The following is an 18,408-nucleotide window of genomic DNA, read 5'->3' as shown; positions in this document are numbered from 1 at the left end:
TAGAATCAAGATAGTTTAGTTTCGGTTTTAATATCCGAATCAAAAGTCAAGTTTACTTGAAGCAGATATCTGAATCAGATTAAAGTCTGATTCGGTTACCTAAATCAAAAGTAGACTTTATTTGTTATATTTATTTATACAATTTTACAGGCAGAACCCATTTGTACAAAGTACTAATTGTAAGAAAATACAAAATTGAATTTTAATATCTAGCATTATCATTAATATCAAAAATCAGATTACATAATTCTCTATTGATTATGGAATTCATAGGGCAAAGGAAACAGCTGCAAATTTCTTATACTTTGTCGTGGTACATTAACCCTAAGCAAACACAAAAGATCAAAGCAATTAATTAAGTTGTTAATTATTTTGGAATTATTTTTAATAAAACAATAGCAAATAAAAGTCTTTGTGATGAACACTAATGTAAGAAAATTGAGAAGAAATTTTTTTTATCATATTTATTAATTAAAAATGAGGTTATTCATTAGCATTGACAATTTTATTGTCTCAACTATGGGTGTTTTAATTGTACAGGTAAAGGAGATTTAGTAGGTAGTGACATTAACGCACAGCATCCTCAACATGGGGCCAATGGAGGTCCCAGTATTGTGGCAACAGATGTTGTGGTAAAATCAAGCTGTGATGTGAAAGCTTTAACATACTGTGATCTCAAGTGTATCCACATACAGGGATTGGTTGATGTACTTCGTCTCTATCCTGAATATCAACAAGTTTTCGCCAATGAAATTCAACATGATCTCACTTATAATCTTCGCGAAGGTTATGAAGCTGAGGTAATTAATATTCACACATCGTCAATGAATTCCCACAATCAAATTATTCTATCAACCAAACCTTTATTTTTTTTACAATGGATTTATTTCCTTAGAGAAAAATTGAGAAAGAATTTTTCAATTTACAGCAAGAATCAGATATGAATGGTCCATCGTTAACTCTTCCGTCAATTAGTGAGGACGACGAGAATATTCCTGAAGAGGGTGAAACGTCTCCTTTGTCACCACCTAATAGATCGCCGTTACATTCAGCAACGAGTCCAAGACACGCGAAATTTAGGTTATTATTAATTATTATTATTAAAAAATGTACCTAATCATTAATTTTGAAAGATTTTAAAATAAAATTGTAATTGTCATAAAGGGATAAATGTAGAGAAGGTAGAAGGCCACTAAAAGGGGTTTTAGTTCGAAGTAGAACAACAGCAGTTCCTCCTCATGATATTGTTGAAGATCATATTCGAGGATCAGTTGAAAGGCTTGATACACAAGTTTCAACATTGCATCAAGATGTTACTATGCTCAGTTATGAGGTAATTATACAAAAAAAAATAATTTCCCATTTGCCAAAATCATTTTCAATTTTTTCCACGTGGTTATTTTATAGATATATTATTTTTAACATTACTAATATTTTTCTAATAACAGAACAAATAATATTAGTATATTGTTTTTACTATTTAATATATTATTAAAAAAAATTCAAAAAGAAACAGATAATGTAATTACACGTTTTAAAAATTAAAAAAAAAAATTGTTCAAAAAAATGTATAACAATCTTTTTAGAGGCAAATAATAAAATGTTATCGTATATAATAACATTTACTGATATGGCATAAAATAAAATTGTTCAAATATAAATAAACTGCAATTTATGATTATATATCAAGTTTTACGAAGAATTTACAGTTATTTACTTTTAAAGAAATACATGAAACTTTTACGAGTTTAAAACATTGAAAAATAAACATTTTTTCACAGCAAAAAAAAAATTCTTAAATGTTTAATTGTTTAAATAATTTATTAATAATAAATGACAAGATAAAGTAACTTCTTCTTTTAGCTAAATTCTTTTAGTAAAGGAAATATTTTTATTTTTAGAGGATAAGGCAAAAATTGTTTTTTTTTTCAATGGTACTAGTACAGATAGAAAAGCATATTTTTTTGCACAGTTTGCAGAAAAATTATAAAGAAGTGTAAAAAAGTATACTTTTCTGCATTGTATCCAACAAAGTTAGGAAGCAGTACAGAAAACTACACTTTTCTGCATATTTTAAGGAAAGTTATAAAAACAAGGCGGAAAAGTAGCTTTTTTGCAAAGTTATAAAAAAACAAGTGCAGAATAGTATACTTTTCTGTACAGTATGCTGCAAAATTATAAAACAGTGTAGAAAAATTTTCATTCCAACTAAGTTATAAAAAAACTAAAGCAGAAAAGTAAACTATTTAAGAATGCCGCAAAAATTAAAAAACATTGAAATTTACTTTATAAAAAAACAGGTGAGAAATGCAATTCAAGCTCTACAAATTTTGGCAAGTTCGCCTCAAAGTAATCCAAATCTTCCAATGCCAGCGGGTAGAGCAGGAAGTGGAGTTTTAGCAAGAAGTTCATCGCATCCACCGGATGCTCTTTGTTGGAATCCACCTGCGCGATTAATTGATGTTTGCACACAAACAGATTGGCCTGTGGATATTTTAGATATGTGGGTACGAACCGATCCTCAACGTGTTCTCAAAATTTTAGGCCTTGAGCCAGAATCTGTTTTGAGGCTTCCCCCACCATCGCCAACACCATCGCCATCTTCACCTCCACCACCACCTTATGAACCTCTTTCTCCAATTGGTGGTTCTCCACATCGGTCACCATCTGAATCACCAGGTAAATATAATTTTAAAACAGTGGAACATACTTTCCAAAAATCCAAGATGGCGGATCCAATATGGCGGACAAAATTTTTTAAAATTCATCAGATTTACTTGAATCTTATTACTCGGAGGTATTCGACGTCAGTTTTTAGAAATTAATTAATGTTAAACTAAACATTAATTGTTTTTAAATAAATTGTTTATTTAGAATTTACAAATAAAAAAAGAGAAAATCAAGTAAGTACAGAGACAATAGAGAAATTTCTTTTTTTTTCTTTTCAGGTAACTATGGTTTTGGTAAAAGTTCATGTAGACGAGTAATGTCAAGAGGCTATCGAGAGTCATGGGATTCGGAAAATAAAGTTTCCCATCGATTTAGTGCTGGTGATGCCGAACATTCCTCCAATTTATATCAGAACTATAGTAATATTCGACAGCTTCCAGAAACGCGTTCTTTGACATTTGATCCCTTCGATAGCTGAGCAATAAGAAAATCATAAATAAAAGAAAAAGAAAAAAGTTAATTAGAACCAACATGGCTCATTTACTTTCTTTGCTTCAACAACATAATAAAAGTTCATTAAAGAGACTTGTTGTCTGTATAAAAAAAATATATTATATATATATATATATTCAAAATGTCGAAACAGTAAATAATTATTTAAATCTGAATTAGTAATTATTTTTGACTTTTTCAATAAAAGCTACGATTCTTACGTTAATTAATAATTCATTTTTTTCTTTTTGTTATTTATTATTTATTTTAATATTAATAAAAAAATTTATTTTTCCACAAACTTTTCATTATTTTTAAATAAGTATACATTTTATTATAATAATCAATTATTGAAATAATAATAATTATTATTAGGATTGAAGTTTAATTTATTTAAGGAACGAATCGGTGCTTTTGATTTAATCAATAGTGATTAATTTAGATTTAGATAATAATATTGTCTTACGAATAGAACATGCCTATCTTGCCTATGATTAAAAGGCTCTTTGAGAGTAAGAAATTGTTATACCTCAAATCGATAAATAAAAACACATTTTGCAGTTGGATTCACAATAATTGTTTTCCAATTTGCGCTTGAACATTTTTTTGCGGATGAGAAAAAAAGAACCTATTGGAAAATAATATTTTTCATATATCAGTTCATTATATATACATATAAATACTTCCTTACAAACTGTGCTATAAAGGTAAAAAAACTAAAAGGAGAAATAAAATTAACATTTTTAATGTAAAGAAAAATTTCAACTTCTGAAAAAGTGAAAAAAATTCAGAATTTATGGAAGAATTATTTGCCTATTGAAATAATATCTAAAAAACAATTTAATTTGATAACAGAATATTTTATTGATTTTAAGACAAATCAAATATCAACAAAATATTTTGCTGTCAACAAAAATATTTCTCTTATTGTTAATTCTTTTTTTTGTTCATCCTTTCAAAACTCACATTCACAGAAAATTAAAAGGCATTAAAATAAGCTGCAACGCTTATTATTTTAATCCAATTTTGCTTATTTTAATCCATTTTGGTATTAAAATAAGTAAAATTGGATTAAAATAATAAGCGTTGCAGCTTATTTTAATGCCTTTTAATTTTCTGTGTTAGTTTATTCAAAAAAAAATTATGAATCACGACAAATTAATAAAAAAAACTTTTATTGAAAGTATTGTTGAAAAAACTATCAATTCTATTACAAATGTTAAATTTCTAATATTGACAAAAGTTGTTCTTTGCCATATATTTATTCAATTACTATATATATCATTTTTGGAATATACAATTTTCGATATTTTTAAAAATATTTTGTTGCATATGTATATTGAGAGCCAATTTGTCACTGCCGAAGATCGAAATTTTTCCCATCCCGAATTCCTATATCGCACGGAATGGAAAAAAACCATTAGACTGGAAAAAGAGATTTTTTTGTTTTTAAAAAAAAAAAATCAATTACACGCAGTTTTCTCACTGCCCGCAATTTATATTTTTTAATTTATCACATATTTGACTGACATTTATAAAATGCTATACAATATATAACTATCAATTTTATTTCTTTACTTAAACAAAGGGCAGTCTTTGAAAAAAATTAACTAACAACATTTTTTTTGGAAAATAATTAATTAATTATTTAAATATGAAATTAATATTTAATAAAAAAAGATCTCAAGGTTATTTTATAATGTTTATGTTAATAATAAATAGTTTTGAAAATTAATGGTTCATCGATCATTAAATTTAATATCACATTAAAATTCAGGGAACGTAATTTCATTTTCGACTTTCGTTTTTTTAAAACATTTTTTTAAATCCAATAACAATGAAAAATGATCTCATATCAAATATCATCAATTTCTTATATAAAAAAAAATTTTAATCGAAATTATTGTTCGAAAAAAAATTGCATTGTTATATTTATTTTTTTTATATTTTAACAATTGTAATTAAAGAACGTAAATGTTTTCGAGGAGGAGTAATATTATTGTTTAATTTGAAAAAAATATTTTTTCGACAAAAACGTAAATTATTTTCTAAAGAAAGCACAAAATTGAAACTTCCTCTTGTTAATAATAATAACAATATATATATATATATATATATATATATATATATATATATATATATATATGTATATATATATATATTTATCATCGACTCAAGTATATATAATAATAAGATTTCTAAGTAACTCTAATGATTATATTAAAATTAATTAACCACTTTTTTAGGACAGAGATTTGACAAATTTTTTGTACAAAAACTTGGTACTCTTCCTATTATCGAATTTTCATATCATTCCATATCATAGATTATATATGTATATTTACTGCTGTGATGGGTTTAGATGAATTCAAGCTTTCAAAATATTAATATAATCCATATGTATAATATTAGTTCAACTGTACAGGAAAAAGTTTTTTACTTCAAAGATTTACAAAATTACAAAATTTTCAGATTAATTTTTATATTCAGTTTTATATGAATTTTTTATTAAATGATTTATTTATATATTAAATAATAATTATATTTTTCAAACAATTTTTTAAATTGTATTTGAAAAATGTAAAACGATATTTAATTAAAAAATTATTATTTATCTAAATAAACAGAAATATTTTTTTTGGTAATTTAAAAAATAAATTAAATAAAAAAAATCTTTAAAGTATAAATATTTTTCTTGATAGTTTTTACATAGACTATGTCAATAAGTTTTATATGCACTTGACCATTTGAATGAAAAATCTAAAAAAGCATTTTAAACTTCGTTTTAACAATAATTTTATAATATCATAAAATACATTTTTTTTAATTTACGAGTGAAATTGATTGAAAACAAATTGTCTATAAAAATGTTGATAGGAAATGTGCACAGCACTGTTTTTTTAAAAAAAAGTTGAACGCAACCAACGTCCAATATTTGTATAGAAAATAACGAAAATTGTAATTATATAGATATATAAGAATATATAAAAAAAATATAAGGTAATTTTGATTAAATTATAATTATATCTCTATCGCGGATTGAGAATAATTATGTGCCAGGAAAAAAAATTTATAGTAATAAAAATGAGAAAAAAAAATTTTAACGGAAATTTTCGTATAGCAATTAAGGGGCTCAGAAAAACTCGAATTAAATAACAATATAAAATTTAAACATATGCCATGAGCTACAAAATTAAATTTATCAAATAAAAAATGATGAGTAATTTAAGTGTCATTGAGTGACTGTAAATATTGAAACAAATTTAATAAAAATAAAAAAAAGTATGTGATAAGACACGGCTTTAGCCTTGCACGAAATGGTGTTTATTCAATTTTCTGTATTGTTAATTATGAAAATCATATTTTAATTAAAATAATTTATTGCTTTCTCATAGAGGAAGTTTTTTTTATCGTTATTACTAAAAAAATGTAGGGAATTTTATTTACTTATATTCGAGCTCAATATCTCCTCAAAATTAAAAAATGAAAAAAATAAATATGAATTTTATAATTAACAATATAAACTCGTTTTATAAATATTTCATATATTTTGTTATACTATTTCTATGCTCTCTATTAAAAGGAAGCTACAACATGTAATTAATTAATGATTATCAATATCAAAAAAAAAAAATATGAAAAGAGAAAAAATTTAATATATGTATTATTTTCTTTTTATTTAAAAAATAATCTAAATTGTAATTATAAAATCAAAAAATTACATATTTGTGCACTAAAAATAGTACATCTATTTTATTTTTCTCTTTACAGATGAAAATAATGTATACAAATCTATATAACATATTTTGACTCTATAATATCCTAATGTATTTACTACTTTTTACACTCTATCAACAAAAAAAAACTAGGTAACACAAAAATATAATAATATTAATTGTAATAAGAATGCTTTCTCGTTTCTTTGAAAAAATGTCCATATGCACAAACGAAACATAAAAAATAAATAACTATCCTGTTATGTTCACTAGCTTCCCGTATATAATATAGAAAAAAAATGCAAAAATAGTTTGAAGTTAACAAAATGTAGAAAGAAATTGTAATAAAAAAAAGAAATCATATTTTCTGTCAAGACAATTTTTAGCCAAAAAATGTCAATCTAATTTTGTTGATATTATTACATTTTATGCAATATTATTCAGTTATTATAAAAATTACAACGAATCAATTAATAATTAAAATATTATCTTTATTGTACAAATATATTGTAATTATATATAATTATATAAATATGAATTATAAATAATTATATATAACTATAAATTATAATTTTAGGTGCGATATTTTGTATAATTGTAAAAATTAATTTTTCCGAGCCGAGTTATTTTAAATATTTAGTAACAATTCACTTTATTGTCATAAAATGAAATTATCAACAAAATACGAGGAAATTAACAGAAAAACGTACGATGTAAAGAGAAAGTAGGCCTTAATAATAAATGTGATAATTTAAAATGAATATTTTTCGGCCAATGTAATTAGAAATCTCGTATGTATAAATAAAATGTTCCACTTGTCATTTCGAAAAAAAAATAATAAAAGTGGATTAAAACAGTAGAGAGACGATTATTTTCTGGCATAACATAACTAATATCTGATAAAAAATTACATGTAACCAAATGTACATTTTCAATGATTTTACATATATACATATAGAGGTGAATTTTTCAAAACAATTATTATTTTATAAAACATTGATATATTTTTTTTATTAAAATTTATTTTTAAAAAATAAATAAATTAATTAATTTTTTTATGTTTTTTTATAAATTCTAATTGAATATTTCCTGTTGGTGTCTCTCATCACTCTATAAATTCGATGGCAGAAATTTTATTTTCTAATAAAATATTTCAAATAGAAATTTCTTGATATCTATTAATTCATCTCTGGATTTGATCGTTTTTAATGATTTGATTATTTAACTATTTGTAAATAGTAATTTAAAAAACTTCACCTCTTTGCGTATATATTGTGTCAAAATTGTATGATCAATATCATTATAAGGCTAAAAATTATAAATACGCCTGTAAAATGTAAATAATATTCGATAATTGTTCATTGTACAGTGTACACTTCTTTGTTCTGTCAATACACTATAAAATGATTACGCTACAATAAAATCGAAAATAATATTGATTGAAAAATTAAAATTTCCTTGTTATTCCAATGACATATTTTTTTTGTCATAATTATACAATAATTTTTAAGAACAATTTATTATATTATAATAATGTTTAATTTATATATTAATATTTTTATTATTTAGTATATTTATTATTTAATATTTATATTATTTTAATATTAATTAATAAATAATTAAATTAATTAATTAATTTGTTTATTTATTTATATTTTAATCAGCAAATTTTATTTTTTAATAATATTCTAAATAATTTATATTATAATTTAGTTCAAGCAGATAATATATACCTACGCCGAATTTAATTATAATAATAATAATTGAAATTCAATATTTCAAGTTATGATAATGTTGTAATGCAAATATTTGATTTGTGTATCCAATGATAAATAATATTTGATTCACGAATAATGTAAAAACTACGTCAATTTTTGAAATTTTTTTTTTATTTGGTCTTTTTAAAAATTTAATTTATCAGAAATCAACATTTATTAAAACACCAAATTTTATAAATAAAATTTTTCTGAAAAAAAATTGCAACCGAAAATTAGTTATTTAAAAATAAAAGAGATAATTGAAATTTAAGGAAAATGATGGAAATTTTTAAATAAAAAGACACAAGACTGACAATAGACAATATGTGTTTATTTAATATTCTCGCTATATAGGTATTTATATGACTTGTCGCTCTAACAGATCGCTGCCTACAATGTGTCGGCCAAATTTTATTGTGCCTGGCCCTACTAGTCCTTATTGTGCTTGAATCTATGATGGATCAACGCCTCATTTTTTTTGTGTTGTTTTGCATAAATAATTCACACAACCCGCCGCCATTTAACTGTGGACTGTCATCGCTATCAGTGAAGTTCCAATTTTTCTCAAGTTTAACGAATACGTTCCCGTATAAAAATTTCCAATTAATTAACTAATTAATTAAATTAACTCCAATTAATTTGACGTAAAAAAACAAAAATTATTTCTAAAATTACTCAAATTAATAACAAGTTTATTTTTTAATGCAAAAGTATAAATTTTTGCAATATAGAAAATTTGAACTTGGAATTTCTTTAACTACAAATTTTTTTTTAATAATTTAATGTATAAATTTCGATACGAGAAGGTATCCTCCATAAAATTAATTCTTGTCACATTTTTATTTTGTGAAATATTACAATATTCTCACGTATTCTTCTTTTTATTCTAATTAAATTTTTCTTATAGAAATTTTTCGTTTTCAACATTCTTTTTCTTTTAAATCATTTTTTATACGTACAAAATATTATAATTATTTTATATATATGCAAAGTTCACATTGTACTTAATGAATAGAAAAAAAAACTATTGTTTACATTTATATTTTTTTTTCGTAAAAATATAATAAGATATACAAAAAAAAGTAATTTTATAGAAAAGAAAAAATTTATTTTTAACAATAATGTATTTTTAAAGCGGTTTACAAATTGACTATGTAACAACAATAATTTTTCACCGTTTCAACAAATTTTAAATAAAATTAATAATTTTATAAAAAAATTAAATTTCGAAAATGCTTTTTATAAAATAAAAAATGTTAATTGAATACGTGGAACAGTTTCTTTTTTTTCTAAAAATGTCCTAACCAGTTGAATGAACGTCTCGATCGACAGGTGGATTTCTAGTATATATATGACACTTGATCACAACCTTGAATCTCATAACATCCAATTAGTAAAATCGAATTATATTAATATAATATTTATAATATATATATATGAACCAGATGAGAATATAAAAACCGACCTGTCTTTCGAAGCACTACTTCGAGCAAAATGTATTCAGGGAATATAACATAATAATGTATTAGAAGTTCAGATAGACGAGACGCGTATATATTTTTTGTTAAATTTTTTTTTCCTTTTTCATTTACGACAAATGTGACTTGTTTAGATATAATGGCACACAGCATGGCAGTTGCAACAATATACTTCAATAAAATTTTTATTTATTTTTTTTAGCTTATTTTTTAGCTTAGATTTTAATGATTTATATTCTATATAATTTTTTTTATTCTCCTTATTTTCTTCATCCTTTCTCACTGTGACTCAAATCTTTAAAATCAGTTTTCAATTTTTCTCACTCTCTCGCTCTTTCTCTCCCCAAATTTTTTTTATCCTATAAAGTGTTGTTTAGGAATAGGCGAATATTTTTTTTTAATTCTCGTTTTTTTAGATATATACACGCGAGTGAAATAAGTTGTCTTACGTCCTTATTACAATATAAGTTGTATGCATGTCACTCGAGTACTTACGGTCTTACCTTATAGCAGTAACACGTAGAAATTGAAGAATAAAAAAAGGGGGCGGGGAGCCAAGTCGTTTTTTTAAGGATTAAACACGGATCCTCGGCCTGGGATATATATTATTTATATAATTTATTATATATGTTTAATTAGAAATATTTTAATATTCATTTGACTGCTTGTTTAAATAAACATTCATTAGTTTTTGATTGAATAAAATAATTTTAATAAAATTGAAAACTTTTTTAATAATTTTTTTAGTTTTTAATTAAGGCAACAAAATTAAATTAATCAAAATTTTATTAAAATAACAAAAAAATTTTTGGTTCAGGCAATTTTTTTTGTCATAAGAAAATAATTTTCTTGTTATCTAAAGAATGAAATAAAAAAATTTAGAAATTTTCTTATTGAATTTTTAATAATAATAATGAAAATAATTAATTAAAAAATAAATGAAAATTTTAAACAAGCAGTCTAATTATTTTTCAGTATGATGAATATCTCCCACGTACATTAATTTGCTTAGGGATTTTTTTTTCTTTTTGTTTAATATGGTGAAGGACAAGAAGCAGGAGAAAAGCACTTTTTTAAAATTTTTTAAATGTAATTTGCGATTCAGCATAAAAAGCTTCCGGGCCGTGAATCCCTGATCAGTCCATTTGATTTCTTAGTAATTATTTCAGATAAAAAACATTCGTAAACATACTAAATAGTCGAGTCGAAAAATAATCGAGACAGCCTCTCTCTCTTGAGGATTTTACACGCAATTCGGTGCACGATAAATAGAGAATCAATATTTATTTATATATTTATATGTATATATGTATATGGAAAAACCTTGTTGGCCTGTGTGAGTGAATTTTTTTTTATATTTATATATGTATGTATATGTATATTGTATGTAATTTATTATTTTTGTTTTGTAAAACGGTGGTAATTATATTGTATACAGAAAGAGAATTGCAGCGGACGTAGAATCGGTCGTTTTTTTTGTTTAAGCTACTCGAATAGATTTCATCTATAACATGGTGTATTTTGAAACTCTGAATTGGCTATAGCACAATAATAATAAAATAATAAAGTAGAATCTATAGGTCAACAAGAAATTCGATTTTTTAACGTTCGGATTTTTTCATCCTCGCTCGTAGAGGTATCTCAATTTTTTCTCAGATGAATCGATTTTTTAATTTCATATTTGGTTGTAAAATTATATTATGTCAATTGAGAAATATTTACCCAAAAAAGCAAAACAGAATTCTTAAACCGATGATAATGTTATCAAAGTTGTTCGATGAATTTCGTTAATTAAAAAAAAATAATTTTGATATAAAATCAAATATGCTATTAAAAATCTCTGTCCATGTTTTCTTTAACAGAAATTATAGAAAATGTGTGCGTATTCTATTTCATTTTTCTCTGTTAATTTTCAACAATTCCTTATATATATATAAAGAGAAAAATGTCTATATGACAATGTATGTGTCTGTTTTTTTTTATTCGTAAACTTACATTGAGATTCAACTATGAACGAAGTGATAAATCCATTACACACTTTCAAAACAGGCATACTCCATTAACAATGTTTTTTTATTCGTTAACGATATAATATTAATTTTCTTAAATACACGACGTAACACGATGATATAGGCTTGATATGACGGTGGCACGTTAACTAATGTCCTGCACAACCCGTTGTCACCGTTCAATTTCAAATCGCATTTTATTTTCTTTTTCTCATTTTTTTATATCTCTTACAGATATTTTTATTAGATATTTGGTTTATTGTAACTTTTCTAAGCAAACCTTAACATTTAGCATTTTTTCCCTAATACATACATAGCATTCAATTATAATGTAGCATTTGTTCAAAATTTTTGAAAATTTTTTTTTAAGGATACAGCATATCAGTTTAATTTTCAAGAATGCATTTTTAGGGATGTAACAGATCAGTTTTGGAAACAGTTTAACAGAATGCAGCATCCGTTTTTAAATTCTCTCAATCAAAATCTATTTTGAACATTCAGATGCATTGAAAAGCATTCATTTTTATAATTCCATTTATAATCATAGCATCTTTCAGTCTCTCCATTCTAGCTAACTAAATTTACACACATATTCTTCTTTTTCTATAGTCTAACAGGCTTGCATCTCCGCACATCGGACCTAATTTCCGTACACGAGGAGATAACGTCGAACTTTCGCTGATAAAAGCTTTTTTTAAATTCGCGACTCATAACTCGGGGTAACATCGAAGATCAGCAAAGAGGCGGCTCTTTTTCTTAAATATATTCTACACCTGATTCCTCTTCTTTCTTTCTTAAAAAAAAAAACATTTATTCATATTCTACTATACATAGAGCGTTGGAAATTATCTTTTCTCTGTTGTAAAGAAGAAGAACAAGGGAAAAATTATTTAATCTATTTTGATCCATTGTTTTTGATAGACGTTGACGTATCTATAAACTATCAATAATAAAATTTCTCATTAACTAAGATTATAATTCTCTATAATAGAATTTATTTTTATAGAATAAACTAATTGTTCTGCAATGAAGAAGTTGTATAGATTTTTCTTTTCTATAAATATTCTTTTTTTATTCTATAAAATTTTTTTTGAGAATTTAATTATACTATAAACAATTATATTTTTATATTGATTGGTGCATCATATTTTCTTAACTTATATAAAAACCTGAGACTATTAAAGACTAGAAATATAACAGCCTATATTATTTTTTTCACGTGGACATTAAAATAAAGATTAAAGGTTTTATTAAGCAACGAGTTAGATAATTTCTTAACACTCTATTATACATTTTTTTATATAGCGATTAACTCTGTTGGATACATTGACTCTTTTTCTTTTCTTTTTTAAAACACATTTTCAATAATGACTTTATACAAGAATTCGATTTTCAATTCTAACGATTTCTTTGCTACTTCATTACACTTTTTTTTTTTAATATGGATAAATAACACGCCATTAGATACGATTTTCAAATATTATTTCTTTTCATTTTTTTATTTCTTTCATAATAAATATCAATTCGAATTGCATCAATAATAATATTTCTAACACAAGGGATTTGGAATTGGACGAAGAACTGAGAGACTCATTGAAATATTTACAAAAGATCAAGTAACTCGGATAATATTCTTTTCATTTCTTCTTGTTTTAAGAATTAAAGTTTTTTTTTAGTTTTAATATTTTTAGAAATAAATTTCTTTGGGATTCAAGTTTGATTTTTTTAATTTAAAAAATTTTTACACTCTCATCACAAAAGTAATTTTGCATTTAGATAAATTTTAGTTTTCTTAGATTCTTAATTATTTAATTTTATTTAAATTGTCAAAAAATTTTTTCAGATCTAATTGTTGAAAAGAAGAAATTATCCGAGTTCATAGCGACGCGAGATGCGTACGAATGGTTATTATTGTCATCATAAAAACGATTCAGCACCTGAGCCCAAAAAAAATTGCTTTTCATTGTCAGTCCTTTATCTTTTCTTCATTCTCTCTTTGCGTCTCTTCGTCCATTTTGACAATTTTTCCCTCACTCTCTTTATTACTTTTTTTTCTTCTTCTAACAATCCCCCTTTTCTATAACTCCCTAAACTTTTTTCCCGCTCCGTATTTTACAAATTTTATTTGCTTACACATTAGATTATCTCTTCAATATCTTTAACTGTAGTACTAAATCGTACTCTATACAATGACGACCTTTGGACCCGTGACGAGAAATCCAAATGAAAAAAAACTGTACAAGATCACGATCTTGCTTAATTTAAATTTTCTGCTAAACTAAATTACTTTTTTTTCGTTTTTGGAAAACTCTGAGACAATGCAAAAAAGGAATGGAATTTGCAATTAGCTTCTTCGGGGAGATATTGATTTGTATCACGCTGATTGCAGGTGATTCTCAAAGTTTCATGGGTTATTCTTTTTTTTAAACCTGTTCGATCCGTCAGTTATATTGGAAAATAATTTCAATTTCCAAAAATTACTTTTCTCGAAAAGTAATTGTATTTAATAGCTGATGGAAAGATCATTTCTCCTCGTCTTTATAGAGCTAGAGCTTCTAATCAAGTCTACATCTATATAATCATTGAAGGTCAAAATAACACTCTCGCGTTTTTATTATTTTTGGCCCAGTGTCAAGTAAGACATTCAGAAATATAGGCAGAGTATTATTATTATTATTATTTAGAAGTAATTGAATATTAATCAGTTAGGCTACAACTGTAAATTGTTAAATGGTGAGAGTTATCCCTGCTTTTCTTATTTGAAAAGAGTTTCTTCAATGGTCAAAAAGAACGCGTTTAGGAAATCCTCCTCGATGAAATAAGAAAACAAAAAGAAAAAACAACAATTCTCAAGAAGGACTCTACACTTTCGCGGTTATCACTGTTCTTAAGTTTCTAAAAAAGACTTTCACGCTCAATGAGCTTGAATTAATCGAACACTTTGGAAGAATAAGCACTCGACTTAAAAAGAAAAGAAAAATTGAGACTGAATGAATTCAGTCTCGAGAAATAATAAATTAGAAGACCATATTCTATGGAATTCTAAAATTTGTTTTGTCTATATTTCTCAGGCTGAATTAGTCTTCGGGTTTTCTTCAAGAGGTCCAATCGGTTACCGCCTTTGAACTTCTTATCGGCCACAGAAAGCCGAATTGATGAGATAGAATGGCGATTGCATAATGATGATAATGTTGCGGATGATATTGATGATGTTGATCAGAATGTTGATGAAGATGATCAAGGATAAAGCGTGAAAAGAATGGTCGCTTTATGATAGAAATACACCACAAACAGAAGTTAAAGAGCTTCTAGACTCTAGAAATGATCTAGATTTTTATTCTAGAATTGCGAGTGCACATATGACAACATCGAAGGAACCAATTCTTAATGTTGTCTACTTATCTGCTTTCCTTTGCCCTCTCGGAATATGTACTTGTTGTTTTTCGAACTGCTTTCTTCATTGATTTCATTCTGAAAAAGAGAAGTAGACATAAAAATTTAATAATAACACAAACAATGAATACACATACCCAATCTTCTCTTTCGTCAGGAATTGTTCTTTATTGAAGAACACTTCTTCACTATCAGGACGATTTCTATTGTCAAGATTGTGACTGATAACAGGCTCATTTTTCGATTGAGTTGATGAACTACTCGATTCCGCTGTTAACTCGATACTTCTCTCATCCTATTCAACAATAATTGAAATTAACTTTTAACTCAAAGGTAACATATTTTCTGTATCAGTATTTGAAAGATACTTGCCTCTTCTTTAAGTTTCTCCAGTAACATCTTTCGTTCTGCCTTAAGATTCTCCGCTTGTTCGATCTGAGTTGCGGTTTTCAAACCCGTTAGCTCCAATAATGCCAAATGTGCATCTTTCTCAGAAACTGCTGCTTTTAACGCCTCACGTCTAAGTGTAAATCGTGAATATATTAACTTAGTATAACTTTTTCACTCATAAGACAACAGTATCAAAAAATTTTAGATAATTACTTCATTTGATGTAAATCCTCCATCTGAGTTGTTCGTTCTTCAGCAAGACGTTCTAGTTTTTTCTCCGATTTTTGAAGTTTATTCAACAATGGTCTGCATGTAGGACACTTTAGGGCAGAAACCGTTTGGATTGAAGCGATCTTTTGCTCCAATTTCCCTATCTGAAAATGATTTTATTAAACAAATTTTAATATTGTTATAATATTTATCAAATAGTCAAATAAGTTCACCTTCTCAATGGCTGTTTTTTTGTATTCGATTTCGTTCTTTAATTTCTTCTCCCCTTCGTCAGTCATCAAAACACTTTCCTTGAGAGCCTCACTGAGTTCCTCGATTCTACTCTTCTTCTCTCGAAGTTCAGTTTCCAATTCCTTTTCTCGTTCCTCCTTTTCCTTGACAAGACCCACGAGAGCTTCGATCTGCTCGAGATCAATTCTTTCATTAAAGGCTCTTTCCAGTGAATCAATTTCTTCCTCCAACTGTGCCACTTTCTCATCCCTTACTTTGATCTCTTCCTTCAAAACTCCTATATCTTCAGCCTCATATTCCTCTAATTCCTTTTCCAGTTTATTCATTTCCTTTTTGAGTTTATTCAGTCTGTCCTGCCACTCAATCACCTGCTGTTCGTATTCTTGTATCTTGTTGTCTTTCTCCGACAATGCGTGTTCCATTTCCTTCATTTTTTGCTCCCTCTCCTTCAACTTTTGATCCTTCTCCACAATCATTTGCTCTCTTTCCAATAGTTTTTGATCTTTTTGCTTTATCATTTTCTCCCTTTCCATTAAATTTTGATCTCTTTCCAACAATTTTCTATCATCAAATTGAAAATCTCTATCAATCATTGTACCACAATCTTGATAATCACGAATTTTGATTCTCTCATTTCTCATAGATTCCTTCTCAAGAAAGTCTATTCTTTTTTGTAATTGATCCATTCTATCTTCTCGATCTTTCAATTTTTGTTTGATTACATCAACATTATGCTCCTTGACATAATCTTCTAAATGCGTCACCATCTCCTCCAATTCCATAATTCTTTCGCGTTCAATTTTTATTTCTCTCTCGCCATTCATTCGAATCCAATCCTCAAGTTCTTGAATTCTTTGACTCTTGTCAGCCAATTCACACCTGAGATCATGAAGTTCTTTCACATCGGGATTGTGTTTGAGAAAATCCTGAAATTCAGCAACAGTATCTTCAAGTTCCTCAATCCTGAACTTCCTCTTATCAAGTTCAAGGGCAAATTCTTGAATTCCTTCTGGATTAGAATGTCTTTTAAGTAATTTCTTCATCAGCGTCATGTCGCGTTCAAGTTGAAGAATTTTGCGATTTTTCGTTTCAATATCACGCTTCCAGGTTTCTCGTCCATCCGATTTTCCATCACTGGATCCCGATTGGTCAAGAAGATTCCTCGCGTATGGGGTCTAAGTCAGCAGTTTGTCACAAAATAAAAGAAGCAATTGAATAATAAAAATATTTTTTAAAAAAAGACTCAAAGAGGAGATTTATACTTCTGACAAGGCAAACATGTCACAGAGAGTGTCTTTGAATGGATACGAACGTATACGTGTCCTTTGGGTCTTTTTACGACCTACTTGAACTGCTTCTTCAATTTTTTTTAAACATTTTTTTCGATATATTTTATCTACACACGTATATACATATTAATCCGGTAGTAGTTAATATTATTGTTGTCGTTATTTTTCTTTTTTTTACGTTAAAACTTGGTTAATTCTATCGTTTAAGTACGGTCAATAATGGTCAATGTAGCAATCACGTAAAATAATTATTGTGTCAATCAGTTGTTCGTTATATATACGTTATAATCTCGCTTAAATATGCAAATTGTACTGAAATTAAAGGAGAAATAGTCTCCAACCAAAATGGACCTTAGAAGAAGCTTTTTAAGAATCCGGCAGGTCCAGCCTATTTATTTCCATTCATTAACACAGAATTTGTTGAATTAGTAGCAATTTGTAAGTTAGATTATTAAAATTAGTAATTTGCAAGTAATTTTTAGTAAAGATAGTTTTTATTTACGATTGCGCATTGTTGAGTATCCAGGGAGAAGCGTGAAAAATTGAAAAGAGAAGAGTTAGTGAATTGTCAAAAAAAGAAAATTAATTATTTCTGAAAATCTTTCACTGACCTCTTGTTGCTGAGCGGCTGTCGCTTTTAATTTGGCTTGTGCAGCTTTCAGTGCTCTAAATAAGGCAGAGATTTAATTAGTTCTTATAATTAATGGGTTGCATTCATTTATAATTCAATTTATGGGATAATTTTACTTGGA

General features: G+C 26.2%; 2 protein-coding genes across 7 annotated transcripts in view; one reads left to right on the top strand and one right to left on the bottom strand.

Moving 5' to 3' along the window:
- The window catches only part of LOC127283534 (potassium voltage-gated channel subfamily H member 8), an 88,791-nt gene extending 85,502 nt beyond the window's left edge, over positions 1–3,289 (top strand). For 2 of the 3 annotated variants that reach the window (XM_051308487.1, XM_051308486.1), the window contains exons 12-16: positions 541–800; positions 929–1,080; positions 1,165–1,333; positions 2,301–2,679; positions 2,949–3,288. In XM_051308487.1, the coding sequence (XP_051164444.1) occupies positions 541–800; positions 929–1,080; positions 1,165–1,333; positions 2,301–2,679; positions 2,949–3,148 (1,160 nt within the window). In that variant the 3' untranslated portion in view covers positions 3,149–3,288. Of the gene's footprint in view, positions 1–540; positions 801–928; positions 1,081–1,164; positions 1,334–2,300; positions 2,680–2,948 lie in introns of all 3 variants that reach the window. The other variant, XM_051308489.1, reaches the window with a different exon arrangement.
- Positions 3,290–8,945: 5,656 nt separating this feature from the next.
- The window catches only part of LOC127283475 (ELKS/Rab6-interacting/CAST family member 1), a 57,633-nt gene continuing 48,170 nt past the window's right edge, over positions 8,946–18,408 (bottom strand). For 2 of the 4 annotated variants that reach the window (XM_051308386.1, XM_051308387.1), the window contains 6 exons: positions 18,268–18,322; positions 16,349–17,542; positions 16,119–16,279; positions 15,888–16,035; positions 15,653–15,810; positions 8,946–15,593 (listed from right to left, as the gene is read on the bottom strand). In XM_051308386.1, coding sequence (XP_051164343.1) covers positions 15,521–15,593; positions 15,653–15,810; positions 15,888–16,035; positions 16,119–16,279; positions 16,349–17,542; positions 18,268–18,322 — 1,789 coding nt within the window. In that variant the 3' untranslated portion in view covers positions 8,946–15,520. Of the gene's footprint in view, positions 15,594–15,652; positions 15,811–15,887; positions 16,036–16,118; positions 16,280–16,348; positions 18,045–18,267; positions 18,323–18,408 lie in introns of those variants that run through there. The other 2 variants (XM_051308388.1, XM_051308389.1) reach the window with 1 other exon arrangement.

Source organism: Leptopilina boulardi, unplaced genomic scaffold (assembly GCF_019393585.1).
Source record: "Leptopilina boulardi isolate dan_hultmark-lab unplaced genomic scaffold, ZJU_Lbou_2.1 LbouV2_31, whole genome shotgun sequence".
In the NCBI taxonomy this organism is placed as follows: domain Eukaryota; kingdom Metazoa; phylum Arthropoda; class Insecta; order Hymenoptera; family Figitidae; genus Leptopilina; species Leptopilina boulardi.
Note: the sequence above shows the minus strand (reverse complement) of the source record. Positions and strands in the feature narration are given on the sequence as shown.